The sequence below is a fragment of the Eurosta solidaginis genome, chromosome 3 (genome assembly GCF_040869045.1).
Source record: "Eurosta solidaginis isolate ZX-2024a chromosome 3, ASM4086904v1, whole genome shotgun sequence".
NCBI lineage: Eukaryota > Metazoa > Arthropoda > Insecta > Diptera > Tephritidae > Eurosta > Eurosta solidaginis.
The window spans coordinates 6,082,127-6,101,499 of record NC_090321.1 but is presented as its reverse complement, the minus strand read 5'-3'; the positions used below and the strand labels follow the sequence as shown (position 1 = coordinate 6,101,499).

Here is a 19,373-nt window from a genome sequence, read left to right as displayed (position 1 = left end):
CACTTGTGAACTGAAATCATAATGAAATCTTGTAAACTGAATGAATAATGAACCCATGTTTTTCTGTAATAGTAGCGAGTATCTTATCTTTCCCTTGTAAATTTCAATTACCTCTTTAATGTGAGTATACACCAAAAATTACACATTTTTCTTTAATTTGGCGCCCGAGCATTTTATTTTATTTAATCAGAAGCTTTTACTTCAATATATCCCTGTTTAATCCATCACTATTATTTTCTGAACAAACGTGTTTCTATGGAGGGCTGCAACAATAATATGGCGCCCGAGAAGTAAACGCCTGGGGTTAAAGTTATCTTCTTCAGCATTACTAAACCAAATAGCATGAAAGTGAGTCGCCCAATATCAATGTGAAATCCCTTTTGACTGAGTTATTTGAGTTTCAAACTGCGTCGGACCATCACAGGCTGAGTTATTGTCGCCTCATTCTTCTGAAAGCGGGAATAGCAGTATGGACTGCGCATATACTTTTGATTGCAAGTCTCAAATTTGTTCAATACTGGCTCCAATGACTCATCGGTTTTGAAGCGACTTCCCTTCCCGCAAGTCAACACTTCAAACAAATACGTTGCGCTATTTACCTCCGAGCAGATTTTTGTTGAGTTGCTCTTCCAATTGGCGTGGTGCACCGAGTGCTACCAAACAAAATCAACCCAAGCCAATTTAAAATTGTTTTTTTTTTTTAAGTTTTCAATATTGCTTTTCATAGGGTCTTCGGTGTAGCTGACGGATGGCGATACCACCACAACACGGTGGCTGCGTTGACTCTTATGAAACAAACCCGTAACATGCTCTAAGCATAAGCGAGTCAAATTCACTAAAATGTTAAGCAGCCTAGCACCAAATTTTTCGACAAGCATGCATTTCCGTGGATATATTTTAACTCCTAACTCTATGGAGGATGTGATTAGTTTTCCTTCCTACCTTATGCAAAGACGCAGGTTGCCCTCACAGGGTACGTTACAACAAAAGTGCTTTCGAAAGGCTATCAAAATAAGACTGCCTCTCGGTAGCAGCCGAAAAAATCGCTTGTCGTATATATGCTTCGCTCTACTTTCGGAGTCGGCATTGAGCTTCTAGCTGCTGTTAACTTTAAAAAAATTTCATGCTAGTATATTGCTTACATAAGGAGCACCTTACCTAAAACTCCAAGCAATTTCATATTGTGTAGCTAAACAAATTTTCGCACGTCGTCTTCCTCGAGAAACAAAATACAAGATCTCCTCCAGATTTTCGTACTAAACCTCAAGAAAATCATTGCTACGCGAACAAAAGGAGACAGGGAAAATCAAATTAAAACACCTTCAGACACTGTTGGCGACCAAAATTTTAAAAATTCCATCAAAAATGTTTAATTAACCTCAACTTGGTAAAAGTGAAGTACCAACCGTCGACTGTAAAGCGAAAAACCGCTTAGTACATCTACTAAAACTGCACCAAGAAACAAAACACAAAAATCAAGCCACAAGCAAAAGCTCGCACAATTATCAAACACGCTTATGGCACATACATACATACAATTCCCATGCGCCAAGTGAGACCTAAGTGGGATCCAAGTGAAATGATGAGAGTGAAACTAAAACTCTTTCATTTATAGCCAAATACTGTTTCTTAGCAGTCTTTTTTCCTGCTTTTGATTCGAGCTGCATATGATGTTAACCAAATGGCAAGTTACCTGACTTTGTGTGTGTCTGTGAGCTCATATGACCAACTACCACTCATCATATTTGTTGCAACAGCAATGAATGCCAACATTTTGCCACGTTCCCCCATGCGGATGAGATAATATACATGGGTTTGTTTGCTTTTGTTTTTCATTGAAAGTGGCAAGGAGCTGAGTCGACGGCCGGAAGGTGAAGTCATGTTTACTTATTAGTGCAGCAGGTGTTCACACATGGAAAATATAATTTTGAATTCAGTCATAATGCATATTTTTTACGCTTGTGCTCATGGGCGTAGCCATACTTTTGCCAAAGCTGAGGTGGGAGTTTAAACTTTATTTTTAAGTAGCACATCCTCAAATGACATACTTAGTCACAAGAGAAATTTTTAAGGGCAAGGGCTTCCTACTTTAATGCCATCTGCTACCCATCTACACCCTCAACTAAGAACTTTTGGAATCAAGCTAATAATAACTCTAAGTAAATAGTACTAAAATGTCTTCCTTCTTATATACGCTTTCAAATAACTTCATCTAAAAGTATACTTATTTTAACGATAGAGAATAGATCATATGATTTTATTAATAAAACCGAGCCAAATATCAATTAATAAAATACTTGGGCCTCCTTAGGAAGCGCCCTGTTACAAATTAGTCTGAGATGAGCGCCAAAACTAACTACGCCCATGCTTTTGAACTTATCTACTATTTCTTCGAATTCAGTAGAGCTCTTTTCCTTCATACCCACAAAAACATGAATTTGTCTGTCGACGTGTTTGCACCCATGTACACGCTCTTGAGCTCTCTTCGTTCCATTGCAACCTTAATAACGTCTTTTATGTTTTTCTTTTTAGCTTAAATTATTTCTGTTGTTTTTTGGTCTGAATTACTTTACTTCTTTTGGTAGCGTGTGACTTGTTAGTCCAAGTCCTGCTGCTTTTGTCTCACTCTTACTCTAACTCTTTTGACACTTTCACGCTTTTGCTCGAGTTACTGTTGTGTGTTTTCTGTGTTTTTGTTGTCCTGTTTTTATTCAATATGGATGGAGAGTGTTTTCCCGTATCCGTTAGCCTTTTGACCCCACTTACCTTCAAAACACATTTGATAAGTCTCACTACGTGAGTTGTAATTTCGTTTAAAGCTGGTACACATGATTCTACGTGTAAGTATTGAATGGAGGGTTTGGGGTATTGCATTTAACTGTTATAATTGGTATAATATGTGGAGTATGTATGAATGTGTCTTTGTACGTTTTTGAGATACACCTCATTTGTCTGCTGACGGAAACTTCCATTTGAATGAATTTTAATTTTCTCAAACTTTTTGATAAATATGAATGAACAGTTAAATAGGCAACCGCGTGTATGAGTAATATGATTGCTCCCAGAAGATTTATTGGCCTTGGACTCCGAAATATCGAGCTTAAAGCTCAGTTTATGTTGCTTAGCTGTCATACATGTTTGTTTTGAGTAATTTTTCTTTACATTCTTTTTCTAAGTTGGACTTCTGAGATCCGAGATCCTGTTCCGAATAGTTCTTGTACCTTGCTGCCTTCCACCTCCATCTGATTTTCGCTATGGGGCTCATCAGCATTCACAAAGTCGAGCGTTTCGTATGGGATGTTTTCCTTTTATCGACATTAAGTTTACTTTTTTGACATCATAACCCATCTCATAGTTCTTGGTCAGATTTTCAAGGCTTTCGTCATAATCAGTGAATAAAAGCGCAATAGCTTTGTAGGCTATCTTTTGTTATGAGAATGAATAAAGTTACCACGGCTTAGAATCCTTAAGGAGGCTCCTAGCTAAAGTTGGTTGACTACTGTCCTATTTATGAACTTTTCTGTGATATACTACCACATAATCTAGTAGTGAAACTTGCTTGCAGTTACATATTTAGCGCATCGCTGCGCGGCAACGACAAAGCTACAAATAAACCACACATCAATTTCGGAAATATCCTCCGAATACAACCCGACCGAGATATTTCCGCTACGTCCTCGCAAAGGCTGGCAACTGAGCACATAGTGACTGGATTACTCCACCTCGTAGTCCTCCAAACACCTCACATAGCAGAGTCTATCTAGTCTATTACGCATGAACTCCAATTGGGCAGCTTACAGGTAGCACTTCAATAATACTCGAAAGGCTTTTATAAAAACGCCGAGCACTGGGAGTGAACAACGGGCTAAAAACACTGCGACACACACAAAAAGGTGGTGGCAGCTCAGCGCTTGCTTACTCGGCTCTAGGCACCTTCCCGGACGAAAAGATCAGCATGACAGTTGACAGGGATAACTTTATGTACTGGAACATTGATAATTTGTATTGTACGGATTCAGCAATACGTTAAGTACCAGTGTTGCACGAAAAATCCCGCACGTTCCAGCCATCGTCAGTCTCTACATTGCATCCAACCAAAAGTTTGTAATGCTCTCCACCAGACCAAAGCGCCATGGAAGAGAATCGGCCTGCCCACTATATTGCACCACGCTTGAAGAAGCTCCCAGCGTTTGACCTTCGAAAGCAAGACAAATTCAGCAATCTTGCACCTCTGCGTCACTACACCCAGGTAACCCTGCTAACGGTCCCTCAGTGTATTCAGAAATTTTGCCCTGACAAAAGTGTCTAGGTCATAGGCATAAACTACACTTTGGCAGCCTCTACCCTCAAGATCCTGAAGCATTTTGTTCATTACCACGACCTCAGGAAGACACGGCATTCTATTGGGTCGTGTTTTTACACAACTTTTTGTGAGCCGTCGCTCCTCTCCACTCCGCCGTTACAGTTCTGCCGCTCAACAATGTTCTCATGAATTTTACCAGCATCGGGTCGTCTTATAGAGCTAAAAGGACTCTTTCAACTGCCACTGTTGAATATTTTTTAAGGCTTCTTCTATGTCAGGAAAGGCTCCCAGAAAAAAATATCATTTACTTGCTGCAGAGGAAACCCTTTATTAGTTTGACAACCGAATGGACAGCTGTTTCTATTGATCTGTTTATATAAAAAGGGTATGTTGAGATGTCTAAGATCTTTTCATAGAAACTTGGATCATTACGTAAAGAGTAATGAATGCTTCTGTTGGTTTAATAACAACGAGAATAGAGTGATTGGCTAAAATCTGTGGAGAGACGTGATAAAAACTTTCCTCACCGATGGAATTTAGCTCAGCTTAACCATATTCGTCGTACAGCGAACATAGCCGAACCGCGGTTAATGGGAGTCAGCCCCCTGCAAGCAACCTTTAAAGATCTCTTAGAAGGGATATGCCAAATATGTTACTATATAAATGAACATGGCATCCCTTTCAATCTAACAAACCACTTTTCAAATTCCACACCGCGATGGATAATTTTTTAATGAGCTTATAATTGGAAAAATAAACTTAACGTCATGGCCAACGCTTAACAATCCTCCTCTAGACAAAAATTTAAAACTATCGAGAAAAACTCAGCATCTATTTATTTAGCTAAAAAAGTTTAGTTCTGTTAAAATTATTTATGTGCATAAGTTTCTTTTATCGTACTGAAAGGTTGTATCTTCTGCAGACTAAAAACAGCAGGAAATCACTTCATTTAAACTTTACCTCACAAGCTCCATCTACCTTTTAGTAACGAAATAATTCAATGTTCCATTTCAGTTTTTTAATAAGTTTTTCATAACTCACTTATGTCATGTATTAAAAATTTGTTCTTTTGCAGGAGAAATAATCTCGCTCAAGTCCAACCGGTATAAAATTGACTGTCATTGCCTGTCAAATTGCGATGACTCTAATTTCTTTGTGCAATCCTATGTAAGTGCCATAAGCGAATTTATTTGTACTTCCTTTCTTCCCTTTTTTTGTAAAATCTGTGTACAAAGTTTTCAATAACTCATATTATTCTAATAAGCACACACACACACGCGCACACACACGCATACACGTGCATGTATCATATCCCATTCTATCATCCATATGGAGCAGTCTGCACCGTTACTTCACCGTCAGCTTTTGCAATGTGTCATTTTTCAGTTGAGCAACAATTGCTTATAAAGCGATTCAACAAACTCTGAACGACGACAACGACAAAGCCAACTGCTGCTGTATCAATAACAATAATAACAATAACACAAACTACAATAATAATTCTTTACAATACTGCAATCACTTTGTAATACCAAAAATCAATGCAAACTCATGCGTTGCATCAGCCAGCAATTCTGACTTTCCCAAATGCACATCCGCATTTCATTCGCTTTGCATTTTGCTACATCATCGATGCTAGCACCCATTTGTTGTTGTAACAGTTTGGAATAGTTTTGTTACCAACATTTCCTTCTTCTTCCACTGCCACAATTTGTATGCCGAATTATTGGCGATAAAAATATTTTTTGATCTCATTCGAGTTTGGTTGAATACTCAACATTTTCCTTCTTTTTCTCGTTTTCACATTTTTTTCTGACAAAAGTGACAATGTGTTGGAGTCTTTCGCATAATGCTCTCCTTTCTCTGAGTTTCTAGCAGTACGAAAATATTGTAGAATTTTTCAGTTTATTAACAACTATTTTAGGTTTGTTTTGGGAAACGAACACCGTTTGAAATTTTTTTTTTTGTAAAGAATGAAGAGGGATAAATCGTTATATGTGACCCGGTCTATGAAAAGGTGGCTTATGACTCAAAAAAAAAAGAAAAGTACAAACGTCCTGAAGAAATGCATTCTTTATCTTTAGCAGCTGTTTCTCACAATTTCTTTTTTGAGTCATAAGCTACCTTTTCATAGACCGGGTCACATATATTTTTTATTCAAAACGGTAGTGGCAATCGGTAATGGTAATTTTGTAGTGGTTGGCCTGCACTGCAAGGCGATTAGAAATCAATTTATTATAACCGTAAGTCCTTATGTGGTTTTTAAAAGAATTCTTCAACAAGTATGCAATATAGCACACACAACACATATTTGCTATCTACTAAAGCTAACAAGATATTTCTTGCGACTATCTGGTTCATGGGAGGACTTCGAGTCTCGAAATTCTGAATTATGGTCGAGAAGAAATTATAATCAGTACTATATTTATCGATATTTTTACATTAATGACACCATTTAAGAGATTTCTTTAAAGTATTTCCATGTTCCTTTTAGCGTTCCAGAGATTGGTTCTTGGGCGCAAATCTACAATGGGGCATTATAGACTATCCAAAAATGCAGCTAAGACGTGATGTACTCTTCTCATTCGCAGATGTGTTGGGTAAGTAAAATTTGCAGAAAGTTCATAACAATATCTATCATTGATGTTGAGCGGCATAGAAACTCGTTCCCGAAAAAATTAAAATGTTGTAATCGTATCAAATGTTTCACTTACGCAGTTCATTTTATGAATGAAAATGCTTTGTGGTTAATTGGTAAGTGTCTCCTTCCCCTTGTTCATGGTTGTTTAAAGAGATCTTTTTCGAAGAAACCCTGCAATGAGTCGCAGAATTTCAGAACTATCCCATTATGAGATATTACTAATGGCAACTCAGTCCCCTCTCAGTGCTTTCAGCTGACACTTTCAAGATTGATTATTGACTGATATTTTGCGAAATGGCAATTGCCCCCCTTTGCAGACCTTTTGAGCACGTTCTTAACTGTTTCAGTCTTAGGTGACTCAAATGTGGCTACCAACTGTCGCACTTTGCATCCAATTGGCACCAGTTCGAAAAAAACCATTAGATCTGTAGTGCGTTAATGTTGCTTTGTGTGACTGTATCTCAATTTTTCTGCAAACCGCTTTGTTTTTATAAAACTCATCTTCTTTGCATCGAATATATACTACAACCAGCCCGAGTTGTTTAGAGAACTAAACTTTTTTGGAAATCTAGGAAGATTATCGGAAAAAGGGACTTTGCAAGAATCATGGACGTATTCTAGCGACAGCCGCGCATTTACACAGAAATGGCACCATAGTCTTTTTGCGTACTTGCGTCTGTAAAACTTCTGCATTGGCCATTGTGCGGAGTACTCATATTGTCCGCATGCGTGCATAAAAGCCCAATGACTGGTGTAAGACGCTATAAATTTATTGAAATCGGTCCTAAATAGACTTAGTAGACTCCTGGTCGTCTAATATGGTCTTTTAAATTATACATATATGCTTAGCTTAAAGTTGGGCCACTGACAAATCCTTCAATGGAAGGTTAGGTTAGGTTGAACTGGCCGTTCCATGAGGACCTCACATAGACTGATTGAGTCCGTAGTGTTACCAGAAGTTTGTTTTAACGACTAAACTGAAAAACCCTATCCAAAACCAGGACCTATGTTATAAAATAACTCCATCCTCTTGGCAAATACTAGAAGCTTCCTAGGACTTAAGGCACTTGCTGCTTCTATATCTGACAGCTGTATCACTCCTAATAGCTGGAGTCTTAGCCTGGCAAGTGCAGAGCACGAGCACAGAACGTGCTCGATCGTTTGCTCCTCCAACCCGCACTTCCTACATCTGCTATCACTTACCAAGCCTAACTTAAAGGCATGTGACGCAAGAAGGCGGTGTCCAGTCAGAATACCCGTCATGTCTACAGTCCTCTGTTTTTAGTGATAGAAGCAACTGCGTTAGTCTAAGGTTGTAAGACCTACACATAATCTTCAACACTTTACAGCCACGCGCTTGAACCCACGCCTTTCCCACTTGATCGATCATGTGCACCTCTCGCCTTCGCTTAATCTCGCCCAAACTAATTGGGACGTCTACGGAGCAAGCTTCAAGGGATGCGCCCTTTTTAGCTAGTTCGTCCGCTTTTTCATTCGCATCTATTCCCATATACCCCGGGACCCAATATAGATGTATGCTTCTCCCTATCCCGATTCTCTCCAGAGACTGCTTACACTCTAACAGGCATTTAGTTGCTGTGATATGCGAGATTATTGCCTTAATTGCTGCTTGACTTTCAATATAAAAGTTAACACGGTTGCAGCTTAAGCTATTCTCTTCCAGGGTTTCTACTGCTTTGGTTACGGCTAATATTTCCGCTTTGAAAACGCTACAGTAATCCGGCAGCCTGTAGGATCTGCTTATTTCCGGATCAGCGCAGTATACCGCAGACCCTACTCCTTCCACTACTTTGGAACCATCGGTGTACACATGTATCGCCTCGTCCGCCATTTGCGCACCCTTGCGCCAACCGTGCTCCTCTATTGAGGCCTTGAGATCTCCCTCGAAGCGCAGATAGTATGTTCGTCTTGTGATTAATGACGCTATACTACTGTGGCCATATGGTCGGCGCTCAAGCTGCCCCGAAGCACCGAGCGTGGTTGCGGTCGTTAATGCTTTGTTCTTTGCTACCAGGTCTACAGTTGGAATTTGCAGAATGGCATAAAGTGCAGCCGTCAGGGTTGTTTTCAGGGATCCCGAAATGCCAAGCATTGATTGTCTGCATACCCCCTCTAATTTTTTGAGGTATGTTGTTTTTTGTGTGGCTTTCCTCCAAACAAGAACTCCATAGTATAGAATAGGGCTTACAATCGCTGTAAAAACCCAATGAGAAAGAGAGGGCGATAGGCCCCACATACACCCCTGCATTCTTTTACATGCATAGAGTGCCGTTGAGGCCTTCTTGACCCTCTCCTCCACGTTGAGCTTCCATGACAGCTTACTCTCTAGGATGATTCCTAGATATTTTGTGCAAGGTTTCTCCTGTAAGGTCACCCCTCCTAACTTAGGCCTGGTCCAATTTCAATGGAAACATGCTTTAAATTTATTCCAAAACTTTTTTAAAGATCTTGGTACAAACATTCGAACAGGCCACAAAAGCTCTAAAAATGTATGATTCGGCTTAACTTTTTAAATTTGTCGCTGTTTTTATGTAGGTGTGCGATGTGTGAAGTCCCTGACGTAGTTTAAAATGTTGATACATTTTCTATCTAGCTTTTATCGTTATATGAACCCAACCAACTCAGTTGGCAGTTTCTAGCTTGTCCGCCAAGTAAGTGACGTACTGTTTCTGTTTAAGCCATATGTAACTTTCCGTTAGACTAGGAACTAGTGGCTGTATATAGAAATCATTCCATCGGTTCTAAAACAAGTACCCGGATTTAAAGAACTAACCGGTTCTGAAAACGTATTCGGTTCTTAAAAAGGTACCCGGTTCTAAAAAACTAGCCGAATCCGAAAGCGTAACCGAATTGAATGAGTACCCGATTCTAAAAAAGTACTGCATTTTAAAAACAGGGAACGAATCAAAAACAGTACCCAGTCCTAAAAAAATACAGGGTTACGAAAAGGTATCCGGTTCTTAAAAGTACCCGTACTGGAATTATAATATATGAATTACCCTTTAAAATTTCCTTGTCTCTTAAGATGTTTTATATTTTTTTCTACAATTTACAGTTTACATTGGAGGCCTTGTCGGCTTCTTTCTCGGCTGCAGTGCTTTAAGCTTTACGGAGGTTATTTACTACTTTACTGCGCGTCTCATTAAGAGAATGTTAAGTAATTAGATGGAGTGAAACGTTTCAATGCTAACACAAGGGTTTGCAAATACCTACAAATAACTCTTAGAGGGAACCGCAATCTTATATGAAAATTGTTTTTCTTTGCAAAATGTCTATGGTGTCGAGGTATCTGCGAGTTTGAGTGAGTGGCCTCATCGATTTTATAATTAAAAAGAAAATAAATTAAAGTATAGTAAACCAAAAACGGCACGTTAATAAACCTCAACAATAAAAATTGAAAATTGGCGTCCTTGCGGCTGACCGCAGTAAAAATTTATTTAAACGCACCAAAAACAAAATACGCACGAGTTGTTTTAAAATTATTGTACAATGAATAAATAAATAATGAAAGATGTCGTATACACACACTTGCAAAGATACATATGAATGTATGTGAGAATTAATTTGTGTAACAACAAGTAAGGAAGGCTAAGTTCGGGTATAACCGAACATTACATACTCAGCTGAGAGCTTTGGAGACAAAATAAAGGAAAATAACCATTTAGGAAAATGAACCTAGGGTAACCCTGAAATGTGTTTGTATTACATGGGTATCAAATGGAAGGTATTAAGGAGCATTTTAAAAGGGAGTGGGGCATAGTTCTATAGGTGGGCGCCATTTCGGGAGATCGCCATAAAGGTGGACCATGGGTGACTCTAGAATGTGTTTGTACGTTATGGGAATCAAACTAAAGATATTAATGAGGGTTCTAAAAAGGAGTGGCCCTTAGTTGTATATGTGAAGACGTTTTCGAGATATCGACCTAAATGTGGACCAGGGTGACCCATAACCGCTAATTTATTTATATATGTAATACCACGAACAGTATTCCTGCCATGATTCCAAGGGCTTTTGATTTCGCTCTGCATAACTTTTTCATTATCTTCTACTTAATATGGTAGGTATCACACCCATTTTACAAAGTTTTTTCTAAAGTTATATTTTGCGTCAATAAACCAATCCGATTACCACGTTTCATCCCTTTTTTCATATTTGATATAGAATTATGGCATTTTTTTTTTTTTTAATTTTTCGTAATTTTCGATATCGAAAAAGTGGGCGTGGTTATAGTCTGATTTCGACCATTTTTTATATCAAGATAAAGTGAGTTCAGATAAGTACGTGAACTAACTTTAGTAAAGATATATCAATTTTTGCTCAAGTTATCGTGTTAAGGGCCGAGCTGAAGGGCAGAAGGTCGACTGTGCATAAAAACTGGGCGTGGCTTCAACCGATTTCGCCCATTTTCACAGAAAACAGTTAACGTTATAAAATCCATGCCCATACCAAATTTCACAAGGAATGGTAAAGTTTTTTTATGGCATTAAAAGTATTCTAGACGAATTAAATGAAAAAGGACGGAGCCACGCCCATTTTGAAATTTTCTTTTATTTTTGTATTTTGTTGCACCATATCATTACTGTATACTGTATAGATATTAAATTTTTTGTTAAAATTTGACTTAAATACATTTTTTTTAAGTGGGCGTGGTCGTTCTCCGATTTTGCTAATTTTTATTAGGCATACATATAGTAATTGGAGTAACGTTCCTGCCAAATTTCACCATGATATCTTCAACGACTGCCAAATTACAGCTTGCAAAACCAATTACCTTATTTTAAAAGAGGGGCGGTGCCACGCCCATTGTCCAAAAATTTTACTAATTTTATATTCTACGTCATAGGGTCAACCCACCTACCAAGTTTCATCGCTTTATCCGTCCTTGGTAATGAATTATCACACTTTTTCTGTTTTTTGAAATTTTCGATATCGAAAAAGTGGGCGTGGTTGTAGTCCGATTTCGTTCATTTTAAATAGCGATCTGAGATGAGTGTCCAGGAACTTACATACCAAATTTCAATAAGATACCTCAAAATTTACTCAAGTTATCGTCTTTACGGACGGACGGACGGATGGACTTGGCTAAATGAGTTTGTTTTTTCGCCCAGATCATTTTGATATATAGAAGTCTATATCTATCTCGATTAGTTTATGCCGTTACGGATTGCCGTTATGCGAACAAAGTTAATATACTCTGTGAGCTCTGCTCATCTGAGTATAAAAAGACTGCATCACTTATTCCCATTGCTCTGATAAACGAAATGAACCGTTTTATTTAGTTTTCCTTCAATAACTAACCGCTGATGTATAAAAATTAACGAACCACTTCCTGCGTATGCGAATCATTTGTATTGTGGCTTCCACAAGGATATTGGTTAATAACGGTTATTTATGCCGGAAACGTCGCCAACATGTTTGTCTTCAAATAGTGCAACAACAAGAATAACAGTTTTTATTAACTAAATAGTATGATGAAATTTATTTATGTATGTTGGTATGTGTATGCGAGAGTATGGGTAGATAAATAACAAAACCTATGAAAAATGTTAAACAAACAAAAACAAATCAACATTCGACAGAACTCTTGGCACCAACATCAATTTTCATATATTAACAAATGAGCAAATTGTATTGATACAAAATTGGCGAAGTTCGCAAGGAATATAATATTCGATACCTAAGAACTATAAAACAGCCTTTGTTGAATTTCGTAGGCTTAATCCGCCAAAAGAAAACATACCGCATATTCGCACCAGTGAGCATTTCATCAAAGATGCCTGCGGAACGATTGGGTAAAAATAGCGCTGAAGCTTTGTTGTTTTTTTTTTTTTTGCATTGTTTATTTGCCTCAACTTTCCATTTATAAGCCATAAAATACAAAGGGTAAAAGTCTACAGGGGCTATACAATTGTGCACTTATTGAGCCACACATGCATATCATACAGTGGCGATTGAAAAAATAGTACCAAGATGAGAAATTTTATTGTGATCTGTTGGTGGTTTTCTTTTACAAACTTTTCAGTTAACGACATTAGAGAAAATTTGAAAAGTTTACAAACGGCGATGCGGTTATTAGGTCAAGTTTCTGAATTTCACTTCGTCACAGCTAACTTCTCGGGAGTTGAGTATTGTACGCGTAATCTCCAATTTGCATAACTTATGCTAGCCGAATCAATGCCCTGCTGCTCGCTTTGCAATTGTTATCTAAGTATTGCCTTTTTGTTGGTATTCCTTTATACAGCATAAGGTACATACAAATTCCATATGTTTTTAATCCTGATTGTGTGGAATACTTATAGGCGCGCTCTCAAAAGCTTAGTAGCATTGTGTTTATAGCAGTGTTTTTACAAGCAGTACTTCCGCTGTTTACTATCATGCCAATATTATTTCATTTAACCCTATTTTATATGTATTTAATTAGCGAGCTTTGCTCATATTGCTTTATACAATGGTTTTTGTAATTGATATTAGAGAAAAATTGTAAGTTTACAAACGGCGATGGTTACTAGGACATGTTTCTGAATTTCACTTCTTCATCAGCTCCCGAAAAGCTAGCTAATGAAGAAGTGAAATTCAGAAACATGTCCTAGTAACCATCGCCGTTTGTAAACTTAGAATTTTTCTCTAATATCAATTACAATAACCCTATTTTAAATTAAGCACCTGCATCTTTTTCTTAGTTGAAGGCGATAAAAGCTAACCAGGTCTGGTAAGACCTAGTCAATTCGTTTACGAATGTTTCCAGTCTTTCGCATAACACGCTGGTGTCAACTCAGCGGTACGCAGGACGGGGATATGTTATAGCATCGCGATTACGAATATTATTTTCACAGAGCCGAAGCAAGAGCAAATAAATCATCCGCTCTCTGTATCATAAGTCAATTTTTGGTGGTAAATTTTCTTAGCGTTACATGCGAGCATACACCTCGGCTGTCACGTTACGATAGTAAAAATTTGGACCTCGTAGGATTTCCCCACTCTATAGTCTGAAATCAGAGTGATCAATTAAGAGTACCAGTTTTTAACTAGATGAGAGCCAAGTACATAGCTTTATGAATTGTTTTATGCAGTGACCAGGCACTGCTGACGACCATATTTGAAGCCTGAAAAAAGTAAAAATTGTAAAGTCTGAATTTGCAGTACATCGGACAAAAGTCTCCACCTTTTTCACCTCGGCTTTTGATTCGCCATGCACGAATTTAATGTGCGCTTGGAGCTCTAATAGCATATGTTCGCTTTCACATCGTCCTTCTCTTACATCGATGTGTGGGTTCAGGTGACGTAGTGAAGAATCTTGAATCGAATACTCGTTAACAAATCATTTGAACCCTGTTGGCGTCCGCAAAATAAGTCAAAGGAAATATCGCATTGGACACTTTAATTGCGATAATCACATCTACAGACTAATTCGATTGTCATGTTACAAATTTTATTTCACTACTCACCGGAATAATTGTGGGTGTAAATACGTTTGATGTAATTTGCGCTCTCTCCACTAGGTTTTTAAAAGACGCAGAAGACGGTAGGTGGCAATAAGTGTAGGCGCGGGGGTTTTAGCCCCATCTCATTTTTCTTTTCGTTTTCATCACTTTCATTCTCATCACACAGTCACTTCCCACTATTAACATCGCTTTGCGGTACTTTTCCGTTCTCAAGGGACTAAGTCCTCTGAAAGATCTTTGCTAATTGTGCGCATACGTTCATATTCAAAAGATAATGTCACTCATTGGTGGGGTGGATGAAATGACTGCATAGGCTATTTATCACTCTCCAATCCCATTTGGGCATCCGATTTCTTTTTCCTCACCCACCGAAGAAAAAGGATACTTCAAATGCAACTAAATACTACGGTTAACTTTAGTCACTTTTGCTGTGTCAGCAATTATTGGCGTATCGAATTGTATGATAACGATTGTCACAGTTCGTATTGATAACTACAACAACAGCAACAAAAATAAATAAATAAATAGTAAACAAAACAAAAGAGCAAAAAGGCAAACACAAAACAAACAAGAATATAAACAATAAATATTGAATCAAACATAATAGTAACAAGAAAGGACGGGACTGTCTTCGGGTATGCCGAAGACTTCATACCTTTCATGAATGGGGCTGAACAATAATATTATCCCATTCGTAATCTCCGAATAATCGGATGTATAAGATAAGAAATATATAGTGAACAGATCTACATACCTAAACGATTTTTAAGATAAATATAAAATAAAAAATAGCTAGGTACTTTGTGTGAGGATGCAAAGCTTCACGTTTTTTGTGGTCTGAATGTAAAAACTATGACCACGAATTACGTATTTCAAAAATATATGACGTAAACGTAACTATTTGAAGAAATTCGATGAATTTTGAAGCTTCTATCCGTAAAAAAGGGGCAAAAATGACAGTTTATATGAAGTATATAATATATATACCACCGATCTCTATGATTAATATATATATACCATCATATATACCATCATATATATATTATATATATCACCGATCTCTATGATTTTTGACACAACAATATATACTATATACGTAAGCAATCGGTGAAATTTGAAGCTTATAGCTGTTAAAATGGGGTAGAAATTGCGAAAAGTTTCTTATCTGAACAATCGTTTGTATGAGATATATACTACATATACCACCGATCTAAATGATTTTTTCAGACAACAATATATGCTATATACGTAAGCATTTGGTGAAATTTGAAGCTTCTAGCTGTTAAAATTGGGAAGAAATTGCGCAAAGTTTCTTATCTGAACAATCGTTTGTATGAGATATATACTACATATACCACCGATCTCAATGATTTTTCAGACAACAATATATATACGTAAGCATTCGGTGAAATTTGAAGCTTCTAGCTGGTAAAATGGGGGTAAAATTGCGAAAATATATATATATGTATATACTATATATACCACCATATATATACTATATATACCACCGATCTGTATGATTTTTTCAGACAACAATATATGCTATATACGTAAGCATTCGTTGAAATTTGAAGCCTCTAGCTCTTAAAATAGGGCAGCAATTACGAAAAGTTTCCTATCTGAACAATCGGTTGTGGGGGATATATACTATATATACGACCGATCTCATTAATTTTTTCAGGCAAAAATATGTGCAATATACGAAATTATATGGTGAAGTTTGAAGCTTCAATCTGTTAAATTGAGTAGGATATTACAAAAATCCTCTTTTTCTGAAAAATCGGTTGTATGGAGGATATATGCTATAGTGGTCCGATCCGGCCGGTTCCGACATGTGTCTAATCGGACACCCAAATACACCCGCTTACCAAATTTTATCAAGATATCTCAAAAATTGAGGGTCTAGTTTGCATACAAACAGACAGAAGGACAGACGGACATGGCTAAATCAACTCAGCTCTTCAACCTGATTATTTCGGTATACTTAATGGTGGGTCTATCTATTTTCCTTTAAGGACTTACAATTTTGGGTTTCGTGACGAAATTAATATACCATTTCATTTTCATGAAAGGTATAAAAAATGGCAAAAACCGCCCTTATCTGAACGATCGGTTGTATGGGATATATATTATATATAGCTCCGATCAAATTGATTTTTCCAGAAAATCTTCTATGATATATTAAAATACATATCACTGAGTTTCAAGTTTATACTTTCTAAATTCAGGGAGAAATGGCCAAAAATCTTTCGATCTGAACGATCGGTTGTATGGGATATATACTATATATAGCTCCGATCAAAGTGTTTTTTTCAGAAAATCTTCTATGATATATTAGAATATATATCACCGAGTTTTACGTTTATACTTTCTAAATTGCGGCAGGAATGACCAAAATCGTCTTATCTGAACGATCGGTTGTATGCGAGATATATGTTATAGTGGTCCGATCCTACCGGATCCGACAAATGTCTAATATAATACAAAAATGCATCCTTTTGCCAAATTTCATTGAGATATCTCAAAATTTGTGGGATTAGTTTGCGTTCAAACAGACAGACGGACGGACAGACCGACATGGCTATATCAACTCAGTTCGTCGCCCTGATCAATTCGGTATACTTAATGGTGAGTCTATCTTCTATATTTCTCAACGTTACAAACATCGGACCAAAGTTAATATACCATTACATGTTCATGAAAGGTATAAAAATATGTGTCAGTATGCATATAAATGTGTATATGTATGTATGTGTGCAGATGAGGGCACCCTTTCAGGCTTACCACACCATTTGACCAGCTCAAATTCCTTTAGTCAACAACCACTGACCACCAACCAACCCACGAACCACTTGTATGTATTATGTTTTATTTTATATTTATGATTGAATAAAATGACAACATCAGCGCTTGTCATTTAGTTGCAATATCGACAGAATTAGTAGTCAGAAGCTGAATGGATGCTGCTTAGTCATGGCATTACATGAGTTTAACAAATATTGGAGGGGTCGCAGGGTAAAACGTTTACCCAAACGAACGATAATACGCTTGGTTGTGCGTCCTAAATTATTCATAACACGGCTACTTACATCGCTAACACGACTCTACCAAAAAAAATGTTGTTCTTTGGCCTAAAGTTTATTTCATGATTTTCTGTTTTATTATAAACAAAGAAATACCTTTTTTCGATATAAAGATTGCTGTCGTAATAGTTATAGTAACAATGCTCGTGGCGCTAGAGATGTTTTGTACAAATCTAGAATAACATAAAATGTCGCCACGGAAGTGTAAATATGAAGCTGATGCTTTTTGTTATATATCTGGGCAATTTATTAAAGTTCGAGATATAAAATATGAATTAAATATATCTCTCATCCTCTGTGAAGCCTACGAAGCATATTTTGGCTGTCCTGTTTGGAATCAATACAAACCATGGGATCCACATGTTCCTTGTAGTTATTGTAAAAGATGTTTTGAAGTTAACCAAATTTTATTTAATCAGTAAATTAAATAAAGTAGACATATTGATTCCTCATTCTATATTTAAGGTTGGTATCGAGGCGAGAACCACTTTTGCATTGTGAATTCGAGTAAATGACGTAGAGGCAAAAATGCAAAACCTATCGAATATCCTGATCTTGAATCTTCTTCTGCTCCAGTCGCACACTATCTGACACGACCAGTACCAGAGCCACCGCAAAATTATCGCAGAGAAGTGGATCATCCCTTAGTTCTTATAAAAGCAATGCCGATAAGGAGTTTTTACCGACACCGGAACAACCAAAATATCATTGCATCACTACTGAAGATTTTAATGATTTTATTAGATAAAGATTTAAATTTGCCAAAAAGTAAAACAGAGATTTTAGGCTCCTCTTCGAATAACGTTATCAAGGCCAATATAATGAAAACATGATGTGAGACTATATTTGGGTTTATTGAGGGATAGTACCTATGAACATAAAAAAAGTAAAAGTGTACACAAAGTGTACAGTTTTAAGTCATTTTCCACTTTTTTGTAAGTTATTTCGATATTAAAACTTAACAAAAATATTTCCTAAATAGGAAAGCAAACTTTTTCATTCCATATATTTTTTCCATCAAATTACGGCCTAAAGAATTGAAATTGAATGCTTTGAAGTCGAAGTCAAATTTTGTGTTGACCCGTGTAATCATAGTTTGACCGTTTGACGTTTATCCGATGACCTCGTGCGATTTTTTTGATGTTGGCTTCTTGTAATTCCTGGATATTTATTATTCACTTTTTTTTTTGTTTTTTATTGTTATTTTGTCATCACTGCTGATGTTTCGTAATTTTTATGGATCCAATGTGTGATAAGCAGTAGGTAATTGTTGAAAGAAGTGGCTATAAAGCATTTAGAAGAAAAACAAATATTTGGCAAGTTGAAGCGCAAAAAATAAATTTGGCCAATTTGGGGTTATAAATATTTTTGTTTATGAGGATTATATAAAAAAAAATATATCAAAATATATAATCTTAGGGGCTCTGTTATACGCATATATGGATGTGCTTGCGTTGGTAGTATTTGATTTTTTCGATTCCTCTATGAATATAACCTCTTAAGTTTGTTTAAGTTTTTGTTCAATAAACTTGGACCAGGCGTTTGGCCTTTTCTTTCTGAAAGCCTTTCTCCTCTTTACCCTCTTTAAAGAAGTTCAAGCTGACATATTCATGGTGAGAAAAGAATGGCCAACCTAGAGTCTTCCAATCTCGTGCCTGGGAATGTTTGCCACAGTGACCATCCTCGCGGAAATATGTCATAGTCTTACCACCCTTTGTCTGCATTCCTGTCCCTCCAACCACTTTCCGCTTTACAGTTTTCTTCCTCGCTGCACCAACTTTCCATACAGCAGCTTTTTAGGTGCATCGCATTTAGCTTGTCTCACAGCCCGGTGGGTAAATCTCCCTTCCTCTTTCCCACTCTTAAAACAGTTTTATAGCAT

The 19,373-nt window shown here is 37.1% G+C and overlaps 1 protein-coding gene across 1 annotated transcript in view; it reads left to right on the top strand.

Moving 5' to 3' along the window:
* ppk9 (pickpocket 9) overlaps positions 1-10,424 on the top strand; it is a 36,141-nt gene extending 25,717 nt beyond the window's left edge. Inside the window, exons 7-9 of the mRNA XM_067777057.1 lie at positions 5,379-5,470; positions 6,798-6,903; positions 10,021-10,424. Coding sequence (XP_067633158.1) covers positions 5,379-5,470; positions 6,798-6,903; positions 10,021-10,130 — 308 coding nt within the window. The 3' untranslated portion in view covers positions 10,131-10,424. The remainder of the gene's footprint in view (positions 1-5,378; positions 5,471-6,797; positions 6,904-10,020) is intronic.
* The last annotated feature ends 8,949 nt before the right edge of the window (positions 10,425-19,373 follow it).